General features: G+C 42.3%; 1 protein-coding gene across 2 annotated transcripts in view; it reads right to left on the minus strand.

Annotated features, from left to right (window-relative positions):
* The window catches only part of PARD3B (par-3 family cell polarity regulator beta), a 2,175,158-nt gene that overhangs the window by 1,159,468 nt on the left and 993,099 nt on the right, over window positions 1-22,591 (minus strand). For both annotated transcript variants that reach the window (XM_030209894.1, XM_030209893.1), the window contains exon 10: window positions 22,180-22,308. In XM_030209894.1, coding sequence (XP_030065754.1) covers window positions 22,180-22,308 — 129 coding nt within the window. The remainder of the gene's footprint in view (window positions 1-22,179; window positions 22,309-22,591) is intronic.

A 22,591-nucleotide genomic window follows, 5' to 3' on the forward strand; every position in this document is an offset into this window, starting at 1 on the left:
TAAGAGCCCTGTTTACGAAGGTGCACTAGTGTTTTTAGCATGCGCTAACACTAGAGACACCCATATATTCCTATGGGTGTTTCTAGCATTAGAGCACAAAAAAATGGTAGTACATCTATAGCACGGCTTAGTAAACAGGGCCCTAAGTTTCTGACTGAAGTTTTAGGTTATCCAGGGACTGTGGCACTGCCTATACAAGAAATGTACTATTTGTCACAAATTGTTAATTCTGCTAGCAGACAGGGACCATTGAATGTATCAGAGGTTCTGGAATCATCATTGGATATTAAATCTAAAGCCACATTGTTGGTTTCAATTGTTTTTTTTTTGGACAATAAACATTAACTTTTATGGGGGGAAAATCCAGGTTTTCCCAGGCATTTCTAAATGAACTCAGCTTGGGAGAAAGCACTTTTTATTAAGGCAGCAGATGACGTCACTTGGGGTCATTTTTCAACCTGCAAATATATAATTTCCTCTCAGAATAAGAAATACGATTTATTTTTTTTTATTTTTATACGAAATATGATTTATATGAAGTATCTCAGTTAAGATTTTTTCTCGAGAGAGAGGTATTCCATTTATTAGTGTAGTCTGACATTTTCGTATATTATAAGAGGAAATACTCTGTTAGTTTTTTAATTTTTTCCTAATAGATTCCAGCTTCCTATGGCTTTCCTAATTCTTGCCCCCTCTCCCCACCCCCAGGTGTGGGCTATAATCCTATTTGTAACTGTTCTGTACCATTTGTTATTGGAGATATTAATTCTTCGATACAAAATGTAAAAGCAAATTTTAAAAAGAAAGCATTCCAGTATCAGGACAACAGGCATCTGGATCTGGAAACTGAACAGACACCTTTCTAAGTAGTTGAAATTCAGCCTGATAGAGTCAACTGCAGTTAGAAGACAAACAGATATTTTTTAAAATCTTAAATATACAATTTTATGGTTTATTTAATTTGATATACTGCTATTCCTGCAGGCATTGCAAAATGGTTACCACAATAAAATCCATTTAAAAAAGATATAAAGAGAGAAAAAGAACTCCATTAAGTCAGGCATACAACACATATATACACACATTCATCTAAGTATGATGAGCCGGTCTGTGAGAGATTGACCTCCAATAGCCTTCTGAAATAGATAAACTCCCTCCCCTCCCAGGTCTATCTAGAATTATCCTACCCAAAATTCAGGAAGGCCCTGAAAACTTGAGGGCGACAGCACTATAATAAAAGGCACTGTTTTTTAGTTATATCCAGTCTTGCTATTCATAGAGATGGAATTTGCAGTCAACAGTCAATGAGAGAATGAAGAAGCCTAGGCAAAAGTTCATGAGATCCAATATGGCTGCTTGAAGGGAGGCATGAACGAGTGTAGCTCCCTGTATTTTCTATGGGAAAGCGCAATGGAAAGACTTTCTCTCTGAGTCCCAAATTGCTTCACCTTACTGGCAAAGTAGTGATCCCTGAGGTTCTTTTTTTGTTCATCTTAAGATGGGCTCATAAAAACTGGAATATACGGAAAACACTTCACACTGTTGTCGTCTTCTTAATAGTCCCCAAACACCCATTTATGTCTTCACATGATTTGTTTAAAACATACATGGAAGAAGTTCTGCATATTCCACAAAACTCTTTACCACCATTTTCCAAAGCTTAATATAAACTGCTAAAAATTAAAGAGCAGCAGGTGACTGCTGTGGATGGAGACATTGGTTGTAATCTTCAGAGACCTGGTGATCTCAGTAGATATTTTGTACTTAATATGGTTTATGGAACATTCTGACTCTGAAATTCTGTGTCAAGCTACTTCCATAGTGACTTTTATATTTCCTCAGGATCATCATCACATATCAAAATTGGTTTTTTCATAACTGATCTATTTTGTTCATGGGACAAAAAAAAATTTGGATTTTTTCTGATTTGGTTAAAACCACACAGAAACAAAGGAAAACATTTCTGAATATGAGGCAACAACTTTTGTCTCCTGGTGGTACATTCCAATTATGTTTTCCTTGCAAATGCATGATTATTATCTCCTCAATAAGCTATATGTTCTATGAATCAGAATAGTTGAAAATTTTGTTAGATGCTAAAAGTTTGGAACTCCCCTGAGTGCTAGGATGGGCAATCTCGGTCCTAAAGGGCTGAAACCCAGTTGTGTTTTCAGAAATTTCCCAATGATTATGCATAAGATTATGCATAAGGTTTGCCCTCCTTTTTTTCCTCTCTGCTGGCACTCCTCAGCAAACGTAGAGGAGAAGGAGATTAGCTGCATATCAAGCTGTTCCCTCCTTGTTTGCTGTGCTGACTCTGACTGCTCGATTTGGAACACAAGAGATATTGTAGAGCCCTGCAGATTCAGCAGTCAGAGCCAGTGTAGCAGATGACAACACCAGAGCCCAATATGCAGCCACTCTCCTCTTCCGTTTGTGCTGAAGCATACCAAAAAAATGGGAACATGAGGGGAAGCCCAAGGGTACCAATGCAGGGATATGCACATCAGAGGTACTACAGGAGGGGGGAGAAGAAAAGGAGGGCAAACCAGATGTGCTAAGAAAGGGATGCGTGCACGTTGGGGATACTGTTGGGGAGGGAGAAGGGGGAGAAGGAAAAAAGCTGTAGAGGTCACAGGTGAGACACTGTGAGGGAAGAGGGAAAGATGTGGGTGTGCTGGGGGGGGGAAGGAAGGAGGACAGGTGCATTGGGGACTCATGAAAAGAGCTATGGGGAGAGTACATGCAGGGAGGAGGAGGTTGAAGTGACAGCTAAAGGGGTGTGTGTGCTGAGAAGGTTTAAGAGATATATGGGTGTGTGAGGGGAGGAAGAGGGTTCTGAGAGAGCTATGGGAGAATGTATGCTGGAGGGCAAGATGAATATTAGAAAGAAAGCTGGACATACACAGGCTGTATTCCACAGTAGGGGAGCTATTTCTAAGGCCTCTAAGGACCTCTTCTAGTGACACCTAAATGACAGCTGTGGTACTGCCTGTCCATTGGTGTAAGAAGCTCACAGGCTGACAGCAAGTTCAGTGTTCCATGCCAGGGGTGATTTTTTTCTGAGGTCTCTAAGGACCTCTTCCAGTGATGTCAGGCACCTAAATTACAGTCGTGGTACCACCTGTCTTGTTGGTGTAAGAAGCCCAGAGTCTGACAGCAAGTCCCATTATGACATACTAGGATAAAAGCAGCAGAAACTGTGCCTAGAATGAAACCATGGACATTTATGCCTGTTCATACTATTATGTGCAGGAAGAGGGTAATTTTATAAGCAGCATTTTATATGTGTATACTGTTATATATGCATTAAAATACCTTTATAAATTTATCCCCTTCATGTGATACTTAGCCAGAAAGCTACTGTTGCAAGAAATTATGGTGAAATTAATTTTAGATTAAATTTGCATGCATGTTATTGCATGTGGCAGCAGTGGAAGAGTGACACTCTCTCCATCGACACAAACTAGAAATTAAATACAACAATTAGCATGCTCTTACACCTTGCTGCACAATTTGTGTCAGTAAATTATCACTTTTAGATCTTTCCTTTAAGACTGTCACTTATGACATTTGCTATTAACAACAATTCCATCGTCTGAGGCACTAGAACTCAAACAGGTTTTACATTTTTCCTGAAGTTTACCTAAAATTTGTTCGCATTCTGTCATTTTAACAAGATATATATTTCAGGTTATATTGAATTGTCATTTTTTTTCTGCTAGTTATATTTCACTTTCATCCTGCTCCATTGGGTTTCCTGCTGAAATCTGAACCAGCTTCTACTAGCTACTAACACCATGACTTCATTTGCAATGACCTGGGGATTTTCTCCATTACAAGGGATACTCTCTTTCCTATCCAGCCATTTGTAGTGACACTCATTGGCCAGCGACTCACAGACACTGGATCTTTCCAAAACTCAATAAAAATGTACAATGAGCCTGGCTAGTTGTGTCACACCATTGTATGATGAATCAAACAGTAAAAATATTTTATTGGTTAAAAAGTAACAAACATATTGGGAAGGAAGGATGAACACGTGAGCTGCAAAAGAAGCCTGAACTAAATACAGTACATGGAAGTACAACAGACAGATAAATGCATAATAGAGGAAGCTTTAGGTGCATATGGCCATAGTCAATTATCACCCCAAGACTTCCTTCAAGATAGTTACACTGTTGGAAACCATGAAGTTTTTTCTTTTTCCTGGAAAAATAAGACGATTCAGTTTCCTAATGCCTAATAGGGTTCCAAATCATGCTTTGGTTTCTTCAAGGAAGGTACCAGCTCTTATCAATCAGTCCCTCTTATTTTCATCCATATAAAACCAAATCTGTTTGCCATAAGCAAAAAATAGGACATTTGACCCCCAAGATAGGAAGAACATTTAAGAGGGTACCAGAGAGATAGTGAAGGGCACTATTATTCCCTGTAGTATCTCATAAGGTAATTACTCAATTGAGGAGATACCCCTGTTTCTATTTATTACAAATCTTTGATCTAAAAAAGAAGCAAACCATATATTAAACCTGCCACCCACAATCCAAACACCCCTGAAATGTTGTAATAAAATCTGATGGCCCAATATATCAAAAGCCACCGTCAAGTCCAGCAGCACTAACACACAAGCTCTTATCACCCAATATAAAACACACACACACACAAAACACGTAGACTGCAGAGGATGCAGTCCTCAATGCCACAAACACAACACAGATGGCTGAGAATAAATAATATATTTGATTTTTTTTGTATTGGTTTTCTTAAAAAAATAAAGAGCCAGGCAGTAGATAGCCATAACATTACAATATAAATCTTGTTTCTTCAAGAACAGTGTCTTTAACTTTTAGCCATAAGCTATAAAGTTTTACTTCAGGTATACTGCATTATTTCCCATCCCCCATCTCTCTTTTCCTATCACCCACATGAAGGAATTTCTGGCTGGTCACATGCTCTAATGGTGAAAATGTTGCTAAGGCAACTGGCAATTCAGATACCTGGTATATCCTGTAACAAAAGTAATTTACTGAGAAGAGGAATGGCAAGGACCAATTGCAAGCTTCCAGCACATATGAAAGTCCCAATTACAAGTCTCCAGCATATATGCAGCACCTATGATTGGTCCAGGGTAGAGGAGAGGTGGATGCTCACCACAGCCTATACAACCATGCTGCAGACAAAGGAACTCTGAAAAACTAGGCATGCTTGGAGAGAGAGTTTCAGATCCGTCCAATGGCCTATGGTTTTCCCGAAGGGGTGCTCTCCCCCCCCCCCCTTCGTAGAAACTAATTGTCTATATCTAAGAATCTTTCTTTCTTTCTCTTTGTTCTGTGACCTTTGTATGAGGACCTTTCTTCCTTCTTTTTGTCTTCTTTATATAATTAGTCTAATTACTTATAATTACCAGAAGTACTGATGTTATATTTTGTAAGTTTTGTTATAACTTTACAACTGATATCTGATGTTATGATGGTGGGTGAGTAACTTTTAATTCTAATTCCTGTACAATTTTTCTATAATATTTTATAAAATTTCATAAGTTTAGAGAATAGCAAACCAAAAATGTGCAGCCTAGTACAACAGGTCAATCACTACCTGCGCCAATCCAGGAGGAGGTTTAGGCAACCTTAATGAAGAGCTGACAAATAATGACCAAGGACACAGGAAATAAGGCATTGCTTTCACCATAGTTGGCACTATAAAGTCATAGAAAGATGTAGCGTTATCTAAGATTTCCGATACTTTCATAAGCTTTTGGGTTGTGAAGCTATGAACCACCATAAACCTCAACTTCATTGATCACTCACTTCATCTTTCCTGTCTTCAACCTATTGGGATTTCAGGTACAGTTCTCTCCTAGTTTTCCAGCTCTCTCTCCCATTGCACTTACCAACTCACTTTTAACTCTATTTCAATGTTCTCTCTCTTCTCCCCAGTGTACCCCAGAGCTTTATTCTTGCTTCCACACTCTTTAATAGCTTCCTATCCCCCCTTCTGTCAAACAAGACCACACATGCATTCCATTCTGCCATGCAGATATTTCTATTTACAGTTATTGTCTTTGGCAATCTGTTACAGTGCACCCATTGTACAAAATAATCTGGTTAAGAACTGGTTACAATCTATTACATCCTTAGCTTTAATCTCTGGCCTCCTGCTCTGTTATGTCTTATTAAAAATAAATAAATAAATAAATAAATAAATAAAAACAAAAACTAGCTAGAATCAATATATTTCTTTTCTTCAGTGTGCTGGATATCTCAGTAGGACCATCTCCTTTTACCAATGCTATAGATGTCAGTTTAACTAATCTTTCAGGATGGTTCAAACCATTTTCATTGCCTGTACAGATGTCCTTCAGCTGCTACAGTATTTATTGTGTTCATGCCATTGTATTACGACTATCATTTAGCAATAGATACCATTCAGCTTGAACACACAGGTGTACAAAATGAATACATATTTGGAGTTTGGGGGCAGATAAGCTTATTTACACTCTTCAATTAGATGTAAGCCAAGTTATACTAAGTAATTTTATGTACTGACACTGCTCGTATATAACCACTCTGAAAGGTTGCTCCTAGAGCATATCAAGTCACAATAAAACCTAAAACTGCTCACCATTATGAAGATTTGGTTTTTGGCTAAAAAAAAAAAAAAGGGAACCACAACCTCCACTTTCTATATGCACTGCAGTAACACTTTCTAAAGAGGCCTTGCTACATTTTTTTTTTAAATAAAGGTTTAAAACATTTCTTTCCTTTTTACAGTGGAGGAGTAGCCTAATGGTTACAGCAGCAGGCTCAGAATCACAGAATCCAAGTTCAAAAATACAGTAACACGCCTTGAGGGGCATTTTCAAAAGAAACGTCTAAATCAGAATTTGGACGTTTTACAAAGACGTCCAAATTCCAAACAGGAAAGAAGGTCATTTTCAAAAAAGATGGACATCTATCTTTTGTGTTCGAAAATACTATGGACGTCCTGTGCTTTGGGCGTCCTTTTTTTTGGTTCATTTTCAAACAAACGACGTCCAAATGCAAGACATCCAAAACAGAGAAGGAGCGGCTTAATGGTTAATGCAGCGGGCTTTGATCCTGGCAACATGGGTTCAATTCCCACTGCTGCTTCTTGTGACTTTGGGCAAGGTGGGGAGGAGCGTCTAAGCAGTTCTTCCTTCATGTCGCCATCTTGGATTCCCACGCCCCCACAAAGTAAGGATTTTAAGTCAGTAACAACAGTAAGCTTATCATTTTTTTTTATTTTGTATAAAAAATCCAACATGCACATTCATTTGTGCTCTGAAAGCAATTTGACAGCTAGAACAATAGTTGATTACCTAGGGCCCTGTTTACTAAGCCGCGCTAGAGGTTAGTGCTTTTAGTGTGCACTAACCATTAGTGTGCACTGTGTAGGTGCCCACAATGTTGCTAAAGGCGTCTACACAGTTAGCACGCAATAATTTTGTGCACGTGCTAAAACCGCTAGCGCACCTTAGTAAACAGAGCCCCTACTTTTTTTTAATCTTAGTGGCCATGGTCCTCAGTCACTCACACATGCATGCCCTCTCTTTCAAACACATCCCCTTACCTGTACACCAGTCTTGTGTGAGCTAGAACCTTTTATTTATTATTTATTTTATTTGTTTCATTTGTATCCCACATTTTCCCACCTATTTGCAGGCTCAATGTGGCTTATATAGTACCGTATAGGCGATCGCCAATACCGGTTATAACAAATACAAAGTGAGGTTGTGGTAAAGTAAAGTTCATGTGTGACAGACACATTGGGGAATCGTAAGAAGAAGAGTTAAGTTATGTCCAGTATGAGCTTTGGTTTTGTTGTGTTGCTGGGTTAAGGCATTTCAGTTGGATCGTTAGGGTATGCCTTTTTGAACAAGTTAGTTTTTAGTAATTTCCGGAATTTCAGGTGGTTAAATGTTGTTTTCACGGCTTCTGGTAATGCGTTCCATAGTTGTGTGCTTATATAGGAGAAGCTGGATGCATAGGTTGATTTGTATTTGAGTCCTTTGCAGCTTGGTTGATGGAGATTTAGGTATGTTCGTGTTGATCTTGATGTGTTTCTGGTTGGTAGGTCTATGAGGTCTGTCATGTATCCCGTGGCTTCTCCGTAAATGATTTTGTGAACCAGGGTGCAAATTTTGAATGCGATGTGTTCTTTGATTGGGAGCCAGTGTAGTTTTTCATGTAGGGGTTTGGCGCTTTCAAATTTCATTTTTCCAAATATAAGCCTGGCTGCTGTGTTTTGAGCAGTTTGGAGTTTCTTTATGATTTGTTCTTTGCATCCCGCATACATACCGTTACAGTAGTCTAGATGGCTTAGTACCATAGATTGTACCAAGTTACGAACTATTTCTCTCGGGGAAAAAAGGTTTCACTCGTTTGAGCTTCCACATTGAGTGGAACATGTTCTTCGTTGTAGTTTTCACTTGGTTCTCTAGTGTGAGGTTTCCGTCGATTATGACTCCGAGAATTTTCAGGCTGTCTGAGATAGGGAGGGTGTAGTCTGAGGTGGTTATGTTGGTGGGTTTGTTCGTGTTATATTGGGATGAGAGGATGAGACTGTTTTTTCTGCGTTAAGTTTTATTTGCCCATGAGTTCATGATGTTTAGGCTGAGATTGATTTCTGTAAGGTCATGTTTGTATGGGATGTAAATTGTGACATCGTCTGCATATATGAAAGGGTTGAGGCCTTGATTGGATAAGGACTTGGCTAGTGGGGTCATCATTAGGTTGAAAAGGAGTGGTGATAGTGGTGATCCTTGAGGTACTCCACAGTCTGCTTTCCATGGTGATGACATGTTTGAATTTGATTTCTTTTGATATGTTCTATTGGTTAGGAAACCCTTGATCCAGCTAAGTACACTTCCACCAATCCCGAAATATTCTAGGATACTTAGTATGTTGTGATTTACCATGTCGAATGCGCTAGACATGTCGAATTGTAGGAGAAGTACGCTTTTGCTTGTTGCAATCTCTTGTTTGAATTTGGCTAAGAGAGTAATTAGAACTGTTTCGGTGCTGTGGTTGGAGCAGAATCCTGATTGTGATTCGTGCAGTATTGTGAATTTGTTTATGTAGTCAGTTAGTTGTTTAGTTACCATGCTTTCAATCAGTTTGACGCTACTGGGCGGTAGTTGGTGATATCATTTGTTTTTTTTTTCTTGGTATCTTTTGGTATTGGGGTGAGTAGGATGTTGCCGTTTTCCTTAGGGAAGAGACCTTGTTGAAGCATGCAGTTTAAGTGGGATGTGAGGTCTGTTGTGAAGCAGTGGGGAGCGGATTTTAATAGGTGACTAGGGCAGATGTCCAATTTACAATGAGTCTTAGAGAACTTATTAATCGCTTGGTTGACTGCTTCAGCAGTGAGTGGAAGGAAACTTGTCCAGAATCTGTCCGCTGGATATTCGCCGTGGACTGGGTCCATACAGTCAATGAAATTTCTGATGTGGGTGCTGTTCTGAGGAAATGTGTTGCGTAAGTTTACAATTTTTTCTTTTAAGTATTTGGCAAGTTTATCTGCAGGTGGGATATCTGTGTTGGTTGTGGTGACCACAGTGGTGTCTAGTAGTTTGCCCACTAGTTGGTATAATTTTTTCGTGTCTTTGTGGCCAGGCCCTATTTGGGTTCTGTAGTATTGCCTTTTGGCTTGTCTTATTGCATATTTGTATTTTCTTTAATTGGGTTTCCATGCAGTGAGTGTTTGCGCATCTTTCATTTTTTTTCCATGCTTTTGGATTGTGTTTTCAGTTTTTTTTTAGTTCTTCGTTGTACCATGGTATCACGTAGTGCCTACGTGAGGTTCATGTTTGTAAGGGTGCTATTTCGTCTAATGTGTTTTTACATCTTTTATTACAGTCCGTGAGATAGTGTGTGGAGTACATTTGTGCAGTCTATTCATTATTGTATATTTGTTGCCAGAATGTTTCCAAGTCTCTTTGGCCTCTTGTGCTGTAGGTTGTGTGTTCTTGTATACAATATGAGCCCTTTTTCCGCCAGAGTAGGGATAGATTTAGTTTGTAGTGATCCGACCATGGTATGTTTGTCCAATTTAAGTCCGATAATATTAGGTTCTGGTCTGTGGCCAGTTTGTGTGACATGAGGTCCAGTGGGTTGTTTGAGTGTGTGGCCATTTAAGGTCCCATAAATGGAGGAATTCCTTGCATTCGCGTGCGTTGGTGGAATTTGGTTCTTCTAGGTGAAGACTGATGTCTCCCAGTACTAGTATGTTGGGGCTGGTTACACAGGTGTTTGATATGAAGTCCATGAAGTGTGATTGGCAGTCGTTCCAGTTGCCTGGTGGTCTATAAAACAGGACACAGTTTAGGTGGTCAAGGAGGGTGGTGTGGTGGATTCTAATTGAGGCGATTTCAAGTTGGGGTGTTATGGACTCGGTGGTGGTTACGGTGGTGAAGTGTGATTGATGGATTAGTGCTAGGCCTCCGCCTCTCTTTTCCTTTCTGGTCCAGTGAGTGATTTTGTATCCTGGGGGGCATAGGTCTAGGATTATAGGGTCCTTTTGATCATGGATCCAGGTTTTGTTAATGAAAAGCGGGTCGAGGATTGCTGATATGATCCAGTCTGTTATTAATTCTACTTTATTTACTACGGATCTGGCATTGATGTACCCCACTTGAATTTTTAGGTACGGGTCATCTATGATCGGTGTTAAGTAGATTTTTTGTCAGTTGACCTTTCTTTGTTGGTGTGGGTTTGTTGTGACTGTTCTATCCCTTGTGTTGAGGTTGTCTGCATGTTGATGTTCTTCCTTTGTTATGGTGGTTGTCAGTTTGGTATGGTGTTGTGTGTCTGGTTAGTCTTTGGTGGTTCTGTAGTATGGGTATGATGATGTTTTCAGCGAGTGGGGTGGTTAGTGTTAGGTGGATCAAGGATAGGGAGTAGATCGTTAGGAGCAATTTGCCGGTATTCATTGTGGTATCAGTTCGTTTAGGGCTGATGGTGAACTGTGTTAGATGGGGTGCTATATCTAGTATGCTATAACTAGACATGCTATATCTAGTATGCTGAAACATTATACACTTCAATTTGCTTTGCATTTTTTCTCCAGCATCAATAGCTATCATATATGTTATTACAAGTTCATAAAGTCAGTTTTTTCTGATTTGTTAACCAACACCAGGTCCCAAGGTGGTTGTATACTAGGTGAGTTAATGTGCTATTAATCCACTGCAAAATTACTTCCTACAAAGGTGTTTAGAGGCTGACTTGCAAATAAGTATTTTTACTTAACTGTGTAATCTGAGGCAAGGAGGTGATGTCACAGGCATGGTGCAGTGTTATAGATTAATTGAAAATTGGTTATGATGTGCTGTAACTGGTCTGCTGTGTTACCATGGCCAGTAGTCATGCTTCTGTCTGAGAACCAGGATTTCCTTTTCGCTGAATTTTAACGTCATATCATTATTAACATCCCATTCAATGGAGCTGAAGCAGGTTGTCATGGCAGTTTTAAACTACTAGTAGTTTCACAATGCTGCCTTAAAAGTTATCACATCATTTGTGAGATATATAATAGTTAAGAACACATACAAGTGATACTTGTTCTCTAAGGCTTACAAATATTGTTTGTTCTAGGCTTGTTTTCTCTCATTAAAAAGCCCTCTTCCAGTTCCTCTGAGCACCTGAAAGCATGTCAGCAAGAGAGGTATCAACTACCTAATGTTTACCGTATTTGACTGCCTCTTGGTGGTTTTGAAGTCACAAACATCATTGCGTACACTATATAGTAATGGAGGAACTGGAGAAACAGTGGTTAGAGCAGCGGTCTGAGAACTAGGGATGCCAGGGTTCAAATTCCTGCTTCGCCCACTGATGTTCCCTGTAACAATGGGCAAATCATGTCACACGCCATTTCAAAATTAGGGCCTCATTATTAACCTGCATTAATATATTTTAAACTCCATTAATGCAAATTACAGGCTTAGGGGTAAATTCTATAAATAGTGCCTAAAACATCAGCGCTGATGTGTCATTCTTTGCGCAATTCTATGAAGAGCATGCATCCTTTATAGAATCATGCTTACTACTAAACTGCACCTAAGTGTAGGTGCCTGCAATTAGGCCTGGAAATACTGGCGTCTAAGCTAGGAGCACTTAGGTATGATTCTGTATCAACGCACATAAAATCCAGAAACGCCCCCAGATATGCCCCCAAATTGTTATGCTCAATCTGTTATAGAATTGGATATGCACCTAAATCCTAGCTCTTGCCAAGTAGTGCTGATAATTGATTATCACCCAATTATCAGCGCTGATTAGCTTGTTGTTCAATTAAGTTGTGTGCACTCTTTATAGAATCACACTAAATATGTAGGGGCATAGCCAGACTTTGGCAGGAGGGGGGTCCAGAGCCCGAGGTGAGGGGGCACATTTTAGCCCCCCCCCCCCCCCGGCATCGCCGACCCCCCCATTGCCGACCCCCCCCCAACTTTGCCCCCCCCTGCCGACGACCCTCTCGACCCCCCCTCCCGCCGCCAACTACCTTTGCTGCTGCGGGACCCCAACCACCGCCAGCTGAGGTCCTCTTCTTCTCGCAAAAGGCTTCCTTCTGTTTCTGACATGACATCCTGCATGTACAACGTGCAGGACGTCAGAAACAGGAGGAAGCCTTTTGCGAGAGAAGAAGAGGACCTCGGCTGCAGTGGTGTTCCTAGGGGGGGGGGGGTGCGGTCCGCCCCGGGTGCACGCCACTGGAGGGGTGCCGCGTGCGCCTGTCCTCTGTTGTTTCATGCTTCTTCTCTGCCCCAAAACAGGTTACTTCCTGTTCCGGAGCAGAGAAGAAGAATAGAACGGAGGACAGGCACGTGCGGCACCCCCCCCCAGTGGCGTGCACCCGGGGCGGACAGCACCACCCCCCCTAGGAACACCACTGCAGCCGAGGTCCTCTTCTTCTCGCAAAAGGCTTCCTCCTGTTTCTGACATGCTGCACGTTGTACGTGCAGGATGTCATGTCAGAAACAGAAGGAAGCCTTTTGCGAGAAGAAGAGGACCTCGGCTGGCGTGCACCCGGCGGGGGGTTCCTTCGCAGGGGTGTCTTTTCGCCGGGGGGGGGGGTCCGCGCTACATTGGGGGTGGGGGCGCTGCACCCAGGTGGGGGCGGGGCGCATCGGCGATCAGCACCGGGTGCCAGCCCCTCCAGGAACGCCACTGCTCGGCTGGTGGGGGTTGGGGTCCCCTGCCAGCAAAGGCAGCTGACGACGGGTTGGCGGCAGGAGGGGGGGTTGAGAGGGTCATCGGCGGGGTCCAGGGCCAAATCTACGGGGGCTCAGCCCCCCCCTGGCCCCACGTAGCTACGCCACTGAATGTGTCTTTAATCAGTGCCAATTTTTCAGGCGCAATATATAGAATTTAGCCCTTATTCTATTAATAGACCTTATTGAGAATAATGGAGCTTGCATTAAATAATATATATATTAACTCAATTTAATGTGTGTTAAAATACTTTAGACTACAAACCGTCTGAGCTCAGAGAAATACTTAACTGTACCTTGCATTCAGCTACCATTGAAGATGTATGAACTAAATCTAAATAAACAAGTGTTTAGTAGTCAACTGTGCTGTCATTTTATACTCTATTACAAACATAAAGCTTTCAAGGGCTAGCTAAACTGAGGAGAAGTGTTTTTTTTTTTAATCCAAATAATTTAGCTGTAAAATATAAACTAATGCAGGCGAGCACTATTACTTGTTTTGTATACTTTTCCAAATATGGCACAATACACAAGACAGCAAACTATGCTCCACATAGCTTCTAGTTAGAGGAAATTATGCCAAAATAAAATTAACAACTTTAAAGTTTGCCACCACAAATCAGTCAAATATGAAAGTTAAATCTTGGTCTAGTTAAGAAGTATCACATACAATGAGTTTATCTTGTTGGGCAGACTGAATGGACCATACAGGTCCTTTATGTGCCGTCATCTACTATGTTACTATGTAGTACCTGTTCATTCATATGCATTATCGGTGCCAAAATCTCTAAAGCAAGCAGTTCAATTTGTGAACCAATAATCACTAGTATGTAACTAGTTCCATTTCTGAACCAATAACTGGTAAACCTGAAATAAATTCCTCTTCAGAGCTTCTAGCTGGTACATCCTATATAATAAAACTCACCCTCAACATTCTGAGGACACTGACATCACTGTCAGGTCCTCCGGGCACTTCCTTCCGGTTTGAAGCCTTCGTGGTGGTGAAGCCACCGAAAACACTGTGTTGGGGCCCCGCCCTCGCGTCAAACGTGATGACATCGAGGGCGGGGCAATGGCGTCAGTGGCTTCACAACCGACGACGCTGCAGATTGAAGGTGGCATGCAGAGGTCCGCAACAATGGGGGCCAGTGCCATCAGAACACTGAAAGGTGTGAGTAGGGAGGGGGGAGGTTCGAAGGAAATCGTGCTAGTGCCTGTTTCATTAACGCAAGAAACGGGCATGTTTTACTAGTAAGTACATAAGCACCGCCATACTGGGAAAAGACCAAGGGTCCATCAAGCCCAGCATCCTGTCTCCGACAGCGGCCAATCCAGGCTTCAAGAACCCGGCAACCCCCCCCCCCCCCCCAAAAAAAAAAAATGTATAATGTTCAATGGACTTTTCCCTCAGGAATCTGTCCAAACCCCCTTAAATTCCGTAAATGAACTCATTTTTAGACATATTAACATCCCTTGCCAAAGCAATATTACCAATGAAATGTACGGAACTGAAAGCTTTTTCATAAATTAGGGTTTAAACTGTAGAACTGGCTAACACGTGAACAATTAATTGTTTCTAGGAAGAAAATTTACAAAATAGTAATGCACAAAGTTCACTAAGGGGCTCACAACTGTTATACAGGAAGGTCAGAACTCAGAGACCAATATATTGTAGCGCTTCCTGTTCGGCTGCAGACAGGCAGCATGCTCTCAACAAGGAACAAGTGATAAGAGAGAACTATGAAAACAAATCTGTAAAAACAACAGGTAGTGCAAAGAAAGTAGTGCTGGAGAATAGAAAGCAAGAGGAAATACAGTCTCCCAGAGACATAAAATGTTATGTTGTCTTCATGGGAGATAGATAGGGACAAAGACAGGAAGTACTCTGGTCTTCCTTCATCCTGCTGAATTCTCAATGAAAGGTCAAGTATACACAATGAAACAAACCAAGATAAGAGAACATATACCAAAGGAAGCATTTTTTTTTTTGACTGAACTAATAGAAATATCTCAGAAAATACCCCGTGGTCAATGTACTGCTAATCATATGTAAAACCTGGTCCACATATTTTTAAAAACTTTACATTTTGACCAGAACAGCAGAGTCCATGTTACATAGTAACATAGTAGATGACGACAGAAAAAGACCTGCACGGTCCATCCAGTCTGCCCAAGAAGATAAATTCATATGTGCTACTTTTTTATTTGTACTGTCCTCTTCAGGGCACAGACCGTATAAGTCTGGCCAGCCCTATCCCCGCCTCCCAACCACCAACCCCGCCTCCCACCACCAGCTCTGGCACAGACCGTATAAGTCTGCCAGCACTATCCCCGCCGCCCAACCACCAGCCCCGCACAGACCGTATAAGTCTGCCCAGCACTATCCCCGCCTCCCAACCACCAGCTCTGCCACCCATTCTAGGCTAAGCTCCTGAGGATCCCTTCCTTCTGCACAGCATTCCTTTATGTTTATCCCACGCATGTTTGAATTCTGTTACCGTTTTCATCTCCACCACCTCCCGCGGGAGGGCATTCCAAGCATCCACCACCCTCTCCGTGAAAAAAATACTTCCTGACATTCTTCTCGAGTCTGCCCCCCTTCAATCTCATTTCATGCCCTCTCGTTCTACCGCCTTCCCATCTCCGGAAAAGGTTTGTTTGCGGATTAATATCTTTCAAATATTTGAACGTCTGTATCATATCACCCCTGTTCCTCCTTTCCTCCAGGGTATACATGTTCAGGTCCGCAAGTCTCTCCTCATACGTCTTGTAACGCAAATCCCATACCATCCTCGTAGCTTTTCTTTGCACCGCTTCAGTTCTTTTTACATCCTTAGCAAGATACGAACTCCAAAACTGAACAACAATACTCCAGGTGGGGCCTCACCAACGACTTGTACAGGGGCATCAACCCCTCTTTTCTTTTGCTGGTCACACCTCTCTCTATACAGCCTAGTAACCTCCTAGCTACGGCCACCGCCTTGTCATACTGTTTCATCACCTTCAGATCCTCAGATACTTTCACCCCAAGATCCCTCTCCCCATCCGTACCTAGCAGGCTCTCACCACCTAACACATAACCTGTATGAATGTAGCTTGTATTATAAGAAGTAGCATCCTGACTCTATACTAAAAGCTAAATAAAATACCTACACATAAGGGACAATGCTACAGAAAATCTGAGTGTAAAACTGGCTTCAATATCCCAATGCCAACAGAAAATTGTTCTTGGTGAGTGGGTTTATATTCAAACACATGCTCTCTCTCAAATCCAACCAACTATTGCTATAAATGTGTGTAAAAAATAGCTGGCTCAAGTGAATGCATAATTTAAAGCAGAATTGAAACACTACAGTCATTTTTCTTACTATAAAATTACATACACAAAACAATAGCATTAAATCTCTGGAAACCATCTATAGGCCCCAGTCTGAATCAGAACTAAATTGACAGAATATAGAAGTTCACATTTTAAGTACGGGGGGGGGGGGGGGGGGGGTATGTGACCTGGGCAATGCTCATTTATAGGGGGTGGGGGGAGCAAAACCTCTTACCTGACTTTCTGGAGTCTTGCCATGCCCTCTGCTTTCCTATCTCAGATAAACAGCAGGTCTTATGAGAGTGTGCAGAGTATGACTCATGAATCAGCATAAGTCATTTTCATAGCAGGATCTTGATTTTATGGTGTTAGAATAACTGCTCCTGGTTCAGTTATTTGGGAGAGGATACTTTTACTTTCATATGATCATTGGCTGCCTTTTAGCTACAGTGTTACTAATATTAAACAACAGTCATACTTTTTTTTACTTCACTGATCTTATAGTGGACAATTTAATGGAGTATTTTTTTTCCCCTTGACAATCTAACATTATCAATATAAAATCCTTACTGGAGGTCACGTGATGCCATCAGGCTCAGAGGACGCTTGTCTTTCCCGCTCTGCCTCACCAGCATATAATCTGCAGAATTATCAACCTCCAAGTCTCCCCCCCCCCCCCACAAGGACATAAAATAGTGCTGGGAGGTCGCTCCTGATACCAGAATCGTTTTTTTCAGGAGTCTGGTTTGTGTTATTCACCCAATTTGCTGGGCCTACCAGATACCGCATGCAGCCTGTGAGTCCCAAGATGGCAGCACACCAACCCTCAGTGATTACACTACAGGAAGAGGTGATAAGAGAACTCACCAAGGAGCTTACAACAGTGCTGGATGACCGCCTCAAGGAAAATTTGGAGCGGCAAGCAACACGACTTCAGCAGGCAGAAGATCGCGTTGGAAGGCAGGAGGGCCGCTCGGAGGCCCTAGAGGGACGTGATGGCGGTGGAAGTGTTAGCACAGCAATTAATGCATATGAAGGATGATCTTGAGAACAGATGTCGGCACAACAATGTGCGGATAATCGGCTTACCTGAGTCGATTCAAGACAAGGAGTTGCAGGACTTTATTGAGACATGGCTTCCAACTAATCTAAATGTTACCCTGCCTCCCGACCCCCTTCAGATTGAATGCGTGCACCGGGTTGGGGTGTCTAGAGAGGGAGAGCAGTGCCTGAAACCGATGCTGGCGCAAGTCCTGAATTATGCTGAAAAAGAGAAATTGATGCAATCATATCGGGTAAAACGATCTATGGAATACAAAGAGGCAAGAGCTCTACTGTTCCAGGATTATTCAGCACATGTTTCGGAACAATGATGCCGGATGGGTCAGCAATGTAAAATCTTGTTTGCCAAAGGGATCCGCTTTGCTATGTTGTACTCACGACAATAAAACTCTGATTTATACCGACCTGCTGGATTTAAAATCTTTTGTGGATAAGCTGTGAGTGATACTCCAATGATCCATTGCCGCAACTCATCGATTGGTCCCTACTGTGCCAGGCATATTTGAGGGCACGGAGGGCTGTCTGGTGGGGTTGATCTGCCTTGACGCTCATGGGAAATAAGAGAACAAGTAAGGGACGTTTGCCAACCAAGTCTTTGGCCTGTTGGGTGACTCCTTGAAAGGCAGTCAACTTTTGATATTGTGAGAAGGAAGAGGCTGTCCTACCCTGGTTAGGCCGCTAGAGGGCGCTGTTCCCCTAAAATGTCCAGGGAGAAGGGCTGGGTGAGTCACTAAAGGGAGCCAGTAAGGGGTGTATAGCAGGAGGTCGCTAGGACCGAGGAGAGTCCTGGGGATAGAAACAGGTGCAGCAGGTTGGGCTGGGTCCTGTTTGGCCATTAACCACTTAATACCCCACCTGAGTTGTGAGGGAAAGAAGGAGAGCCCCTGTTTGGCCATTAACCACTTAATACCCCCACCTGAGTGGTGAGGGAGAGAGGAGAGCTAGCCACTGCAGAAGAGAGCTGGTAGCTGAAGCAGGAGGACCCCCATGAGAAGTACTGGATGTGCCCTTTGGACTGGTGGTGAACTGTGTGCCAAGCAAGGAAGCTGGTTGGGGTAAGAAGGCCCTAGAGTGTCAGGGATAAGAACTGTGTGTTCAAAGAGGGACTGTGTGTCCAAGATGAAAAGACTGTGTGTCTAGAACAGTGTGTTACCAAGAAGGACTGAGTTAATACGGCTGGGGTAAGAAGCCCTAGAGTATCAAGTATAAGAATGGGGTACTACAAGGAAGGGCTGTGTGTCCAGGATTGCGTTAGTACTGAGCCCAGATGCCTGTGTGGGAAGGCTCAGGGGGAAGAAATCTGTTGGGTATTGAACTGTGCAAGAAGAAATGTTTAAGCTGGAAGATTGCACTGAATAGGCAGAAATGTTTAAGCTGGAAGAACTGTTTAAGCTTGTAAAAGTGTTTTAAGCTGGAAGAGGTGTGCCCCAGGAAGCGGGAATAAAAGATTTGTATACTGAGAACCAGCTCACCCTGAGTGAAAGAGGGACCTGGGATCCTGAGGTGGGAGCTTCATCTTCACAATAGCCTCATCTTCACAATATCCACAAGCATTCTCCCCCAGGTAGCTTACTGATACTTCACCAACTAACATACCACACGCAAGGGACCTTTCTGGTCTCAGTTGGTTTGTTTGGGTTTTTTTCAATCAGAGTTGTCAATTACCATGCAGTACTGGTTGGTTTTGTACTTGGGGGGGGGGTGTGAGTGAGGGGAGGGGGAAGGGGTGGTATGGTCGGGGAACTGCTTAAAGTTGGGAATGTTAGGGTCTGAACCTTGATATGTGTATGGATGTGTGTGGGTGGTTTGGTGCTTGCTTGGGGAGGGGGAGGGAAGATGGGGAAGAGGTCAAGGTGGGGATTTTTGGGTTAGGGAGGGGAGGACAGGTCTCTCTCAGGGCTCTAAGTATCCATGTTCAAGTGTGTGTGGAGTACCCAGGGCGTCTCTCTAGAATATTTTGTGAGGCATGGGGGGGGGGGGGACTGGGGGCTTTGCTAGGAGGCACCTGCTCCAGTATTGGACTGCGATTTTACAGGTACTCATTCAGAGAACTATAGATATGCCTACAGCTAAGCTACAGGTGGTAACTCTTATAGTAGATGGAATTCACTCTCCAATAAAGAGAACTAGGCCCTTGTAGTATCTTAAGAGGATGCAACAGATGTTGCATTGTTGCAGGAAACACATCTGAACAATGTGGAACATGCTAAATTGCATAAAGAATGGGTGGGGGAAGTTTTTTATGCCTCCTTTAGTGACCGTCAGAGAGGAGTGCCTATACTAATCAAAACATCTTTGGCTTTTACACTCCATGATATATATCAAGACATGGAAGGGAGTGGGTTATTGTGTCTGGGATGCTGCAGGGGTCCAAGGTGGTGTTCAGCAGTCTTTATGCCCCAAATGTGTACTCTCATCAGTTTTTCACCCAGGTTAGAGCCAAAGTGGCTGTGCTTGATGAATATCCTCTCATAATTGGGGGAGATTTTAACATAACCAGTAATCCATCTATAGACTGCAAACTGCCCAGACAACCCATGAGTGACCACATGCACAAAGGCATCAATTATTTGGTTGAGGAGTTAGCGGTACTGGATGTCTGGCGTTTACTCCACAAGGAGGAATGGGAGTTTACTTTTTTTTCTCACCCACATAAACTACATACTCGCTTGGATTATATTTTGATATCCAGGGCCTTACTACGCTCTGTTTCACAGGCAGCTATGGGGGAAGCTGAGGTATCGGACCATGCCCCAGTGTGGGTTGATGTGGAGCACAGCGTCTCACTCTCAGTGGTGGTGCATGAACCCCGTTCTGTATCAGAACACAGAGTTCAAGACGTATCTACGGAAAGCCTAGTTAGACTACCTTGCTGAGAACCGTGTGGAAGATGTGGGACCCCGTATATTTTGGGAAGCAGCAAAGGCGGTAATTAAGGGTAAAATTATCGCTTTTACTTCCTCACTTCATAGAAAGAAGGAACATGCCACTCTGGAAGCGGCGGATCGCCTTTGAGTTGCTAGCCATGACTTTCTGGCGCGACTACTAGAGACCAACTGTCTTTTATATCTACAGAGGAGAAAGAAGCTGCAGAGTCTCTTAAATGAGTGGACTATGAACAATATTAGACTTTATAAATACAAATTACATAGGTGGGGAAACCGGAAAATTGCTGGCATCGTTTGTGCGCCCGCGGTCTGAAAAAGTTATATTACTAGAATTAGGGATTCCATGGGGAGACATAGTACACAGTCTGATATACAAAAAGAGTTTGCCAGTTTTTACACCTCTCTTTATGATACCGGCTCCTTCTCGGGACCCTTATGTGAGTTTTTTTTTGGAATGGCTACAATTGCCCAGTCTTACCAGAGAACAGGCAGCTGTACTCAATACGCCATTAACAGGTAAAAAGGTGCAGAGGGCCATCAAGAGGTTGAAACTAGCCAAGGCCCTGGGGCGGGATGGATTGGGGTCTGAATTCTACAAAATTCTTCAGGATCTCCTTATCCACCCTTTTGTTAGTATGTGTGAGGACATTCGGGAATCCCAGAGAATGGGCCTTACTTTAAATCATGTTTATATTACAGTGCTACCAAAGCCGGGAAAGGACCCTGAATCGGTGGGGTCATACCACCCTATTTCTTTGATAAACCAAGACCTTAGGATTTTGGCTGGTGTCTTGGCAGATAGGCTGGGAGCGTTCCTTCCCCTCCTTATACACCCGGATCAAGTGGGGTTTGTATCTGGTAGATTTGCATCAGCTAATGTCTTGAAAGTTTGTAGAGTGCTGCGTGAAGGGGCAAGGCGGCCTGGGGACGCCACCTTGGCCAGTCTGGACGCTGAAAAGGCCGTTGATAAAGTATTGTGGCAGTATTTGTTTTGGGTCCTTCAGTGTTTTGGTATATCGGGAAATTTTTTGGACTGGGTGCAGGTGTTGTATAATAACTCAACTCATTATTAATGATGCTCTTATGGATCCTTTGAGAGATGCTATACAAAAAACTGAACTTTTACAACAATATACAAAAAACTGAACTTTTACAACAATATTTGCAGAAGCGCAATAAAACTGATTCAACACCAGATTGATACAACTCTCACTGAAGATACACTTGTGGACATTTCTTCACGCTTGCAAAAAGCTACCGCCCATAATTGGTTGGACATTTTCTCTGGACATTCACTTTCAGCTACCAAAGCATTAAATTTGCTATTTCACCCTATCTTAATCATTCTTTGCATAATCATTATTTTGACTATATGGAATTGTTATCTTACTCATATGCGAAAAATATCTCATAGTTATTCTATTACACCATTATCGTATAAGCAAAATTGAAAAGCAAAAAACCGAATGTGACGGACAATATTAAGGATTGCCATTAGAGTGATGAAAATCAAATTTTATGACATGACTGTAAATCAATTTTGTTACCTAGTATAAGCTTTATCCATAACTTATGTTGGACAGTTTTTAAACTGAGCACAGTCTACAAGGGATAGGTTAGTTTAAAAATTTTAAGTAGTTACATTTGCTTGTTCAGGCTTATGAAAAGAATTTTACCAGCTCTCGAGGTAAAAAGGCTTCCTCCTGTCGAGCAACCACCATAGAAACAGTATCTCCTTGTTTAGTACTCCGTAGCATGGCCACCAGCTCCTCCTGGGTCTGACCAGTAATATCCCTGCCGTTCACCTAATGGAAGCAATCAGAAAAATTGTCACACTGTGTGCTAAATTGTAAAGCATTAGCTTTTCATTTATCACAGCAGTCCTTACAAAGTGACAGAATGAGAAAGTCTACAGACAACTTCATAGTTTTTGAGAGCCAATAAAGACTAGTACAGTCTGTTGGAAAAAGCCAAGGAGTGAATATTAAGCATATGGAGTTCACAGATTAAAATTACTGCAGATGGGGATAATTTAGAAATATGTACACTGGATACCAATGTCCCTGTGAAGTATCTAGTTTATCATGT

Source organism: Microcaecilia unicolor, chromosome 7, assembly GCF_901765095.1.
Source record: "Microcaecilia unicolor chromosome 7, aMicUni1.1, whole genome shotgun sequence".
Classification (NCBI taxonomy): domain Eukaryota; kingdom Metazoa; phylum Chordata; class Amphibia; order Gymnophiona; family Siphonopidae; genus Microcaecilia; species Microcaecilia unicolor.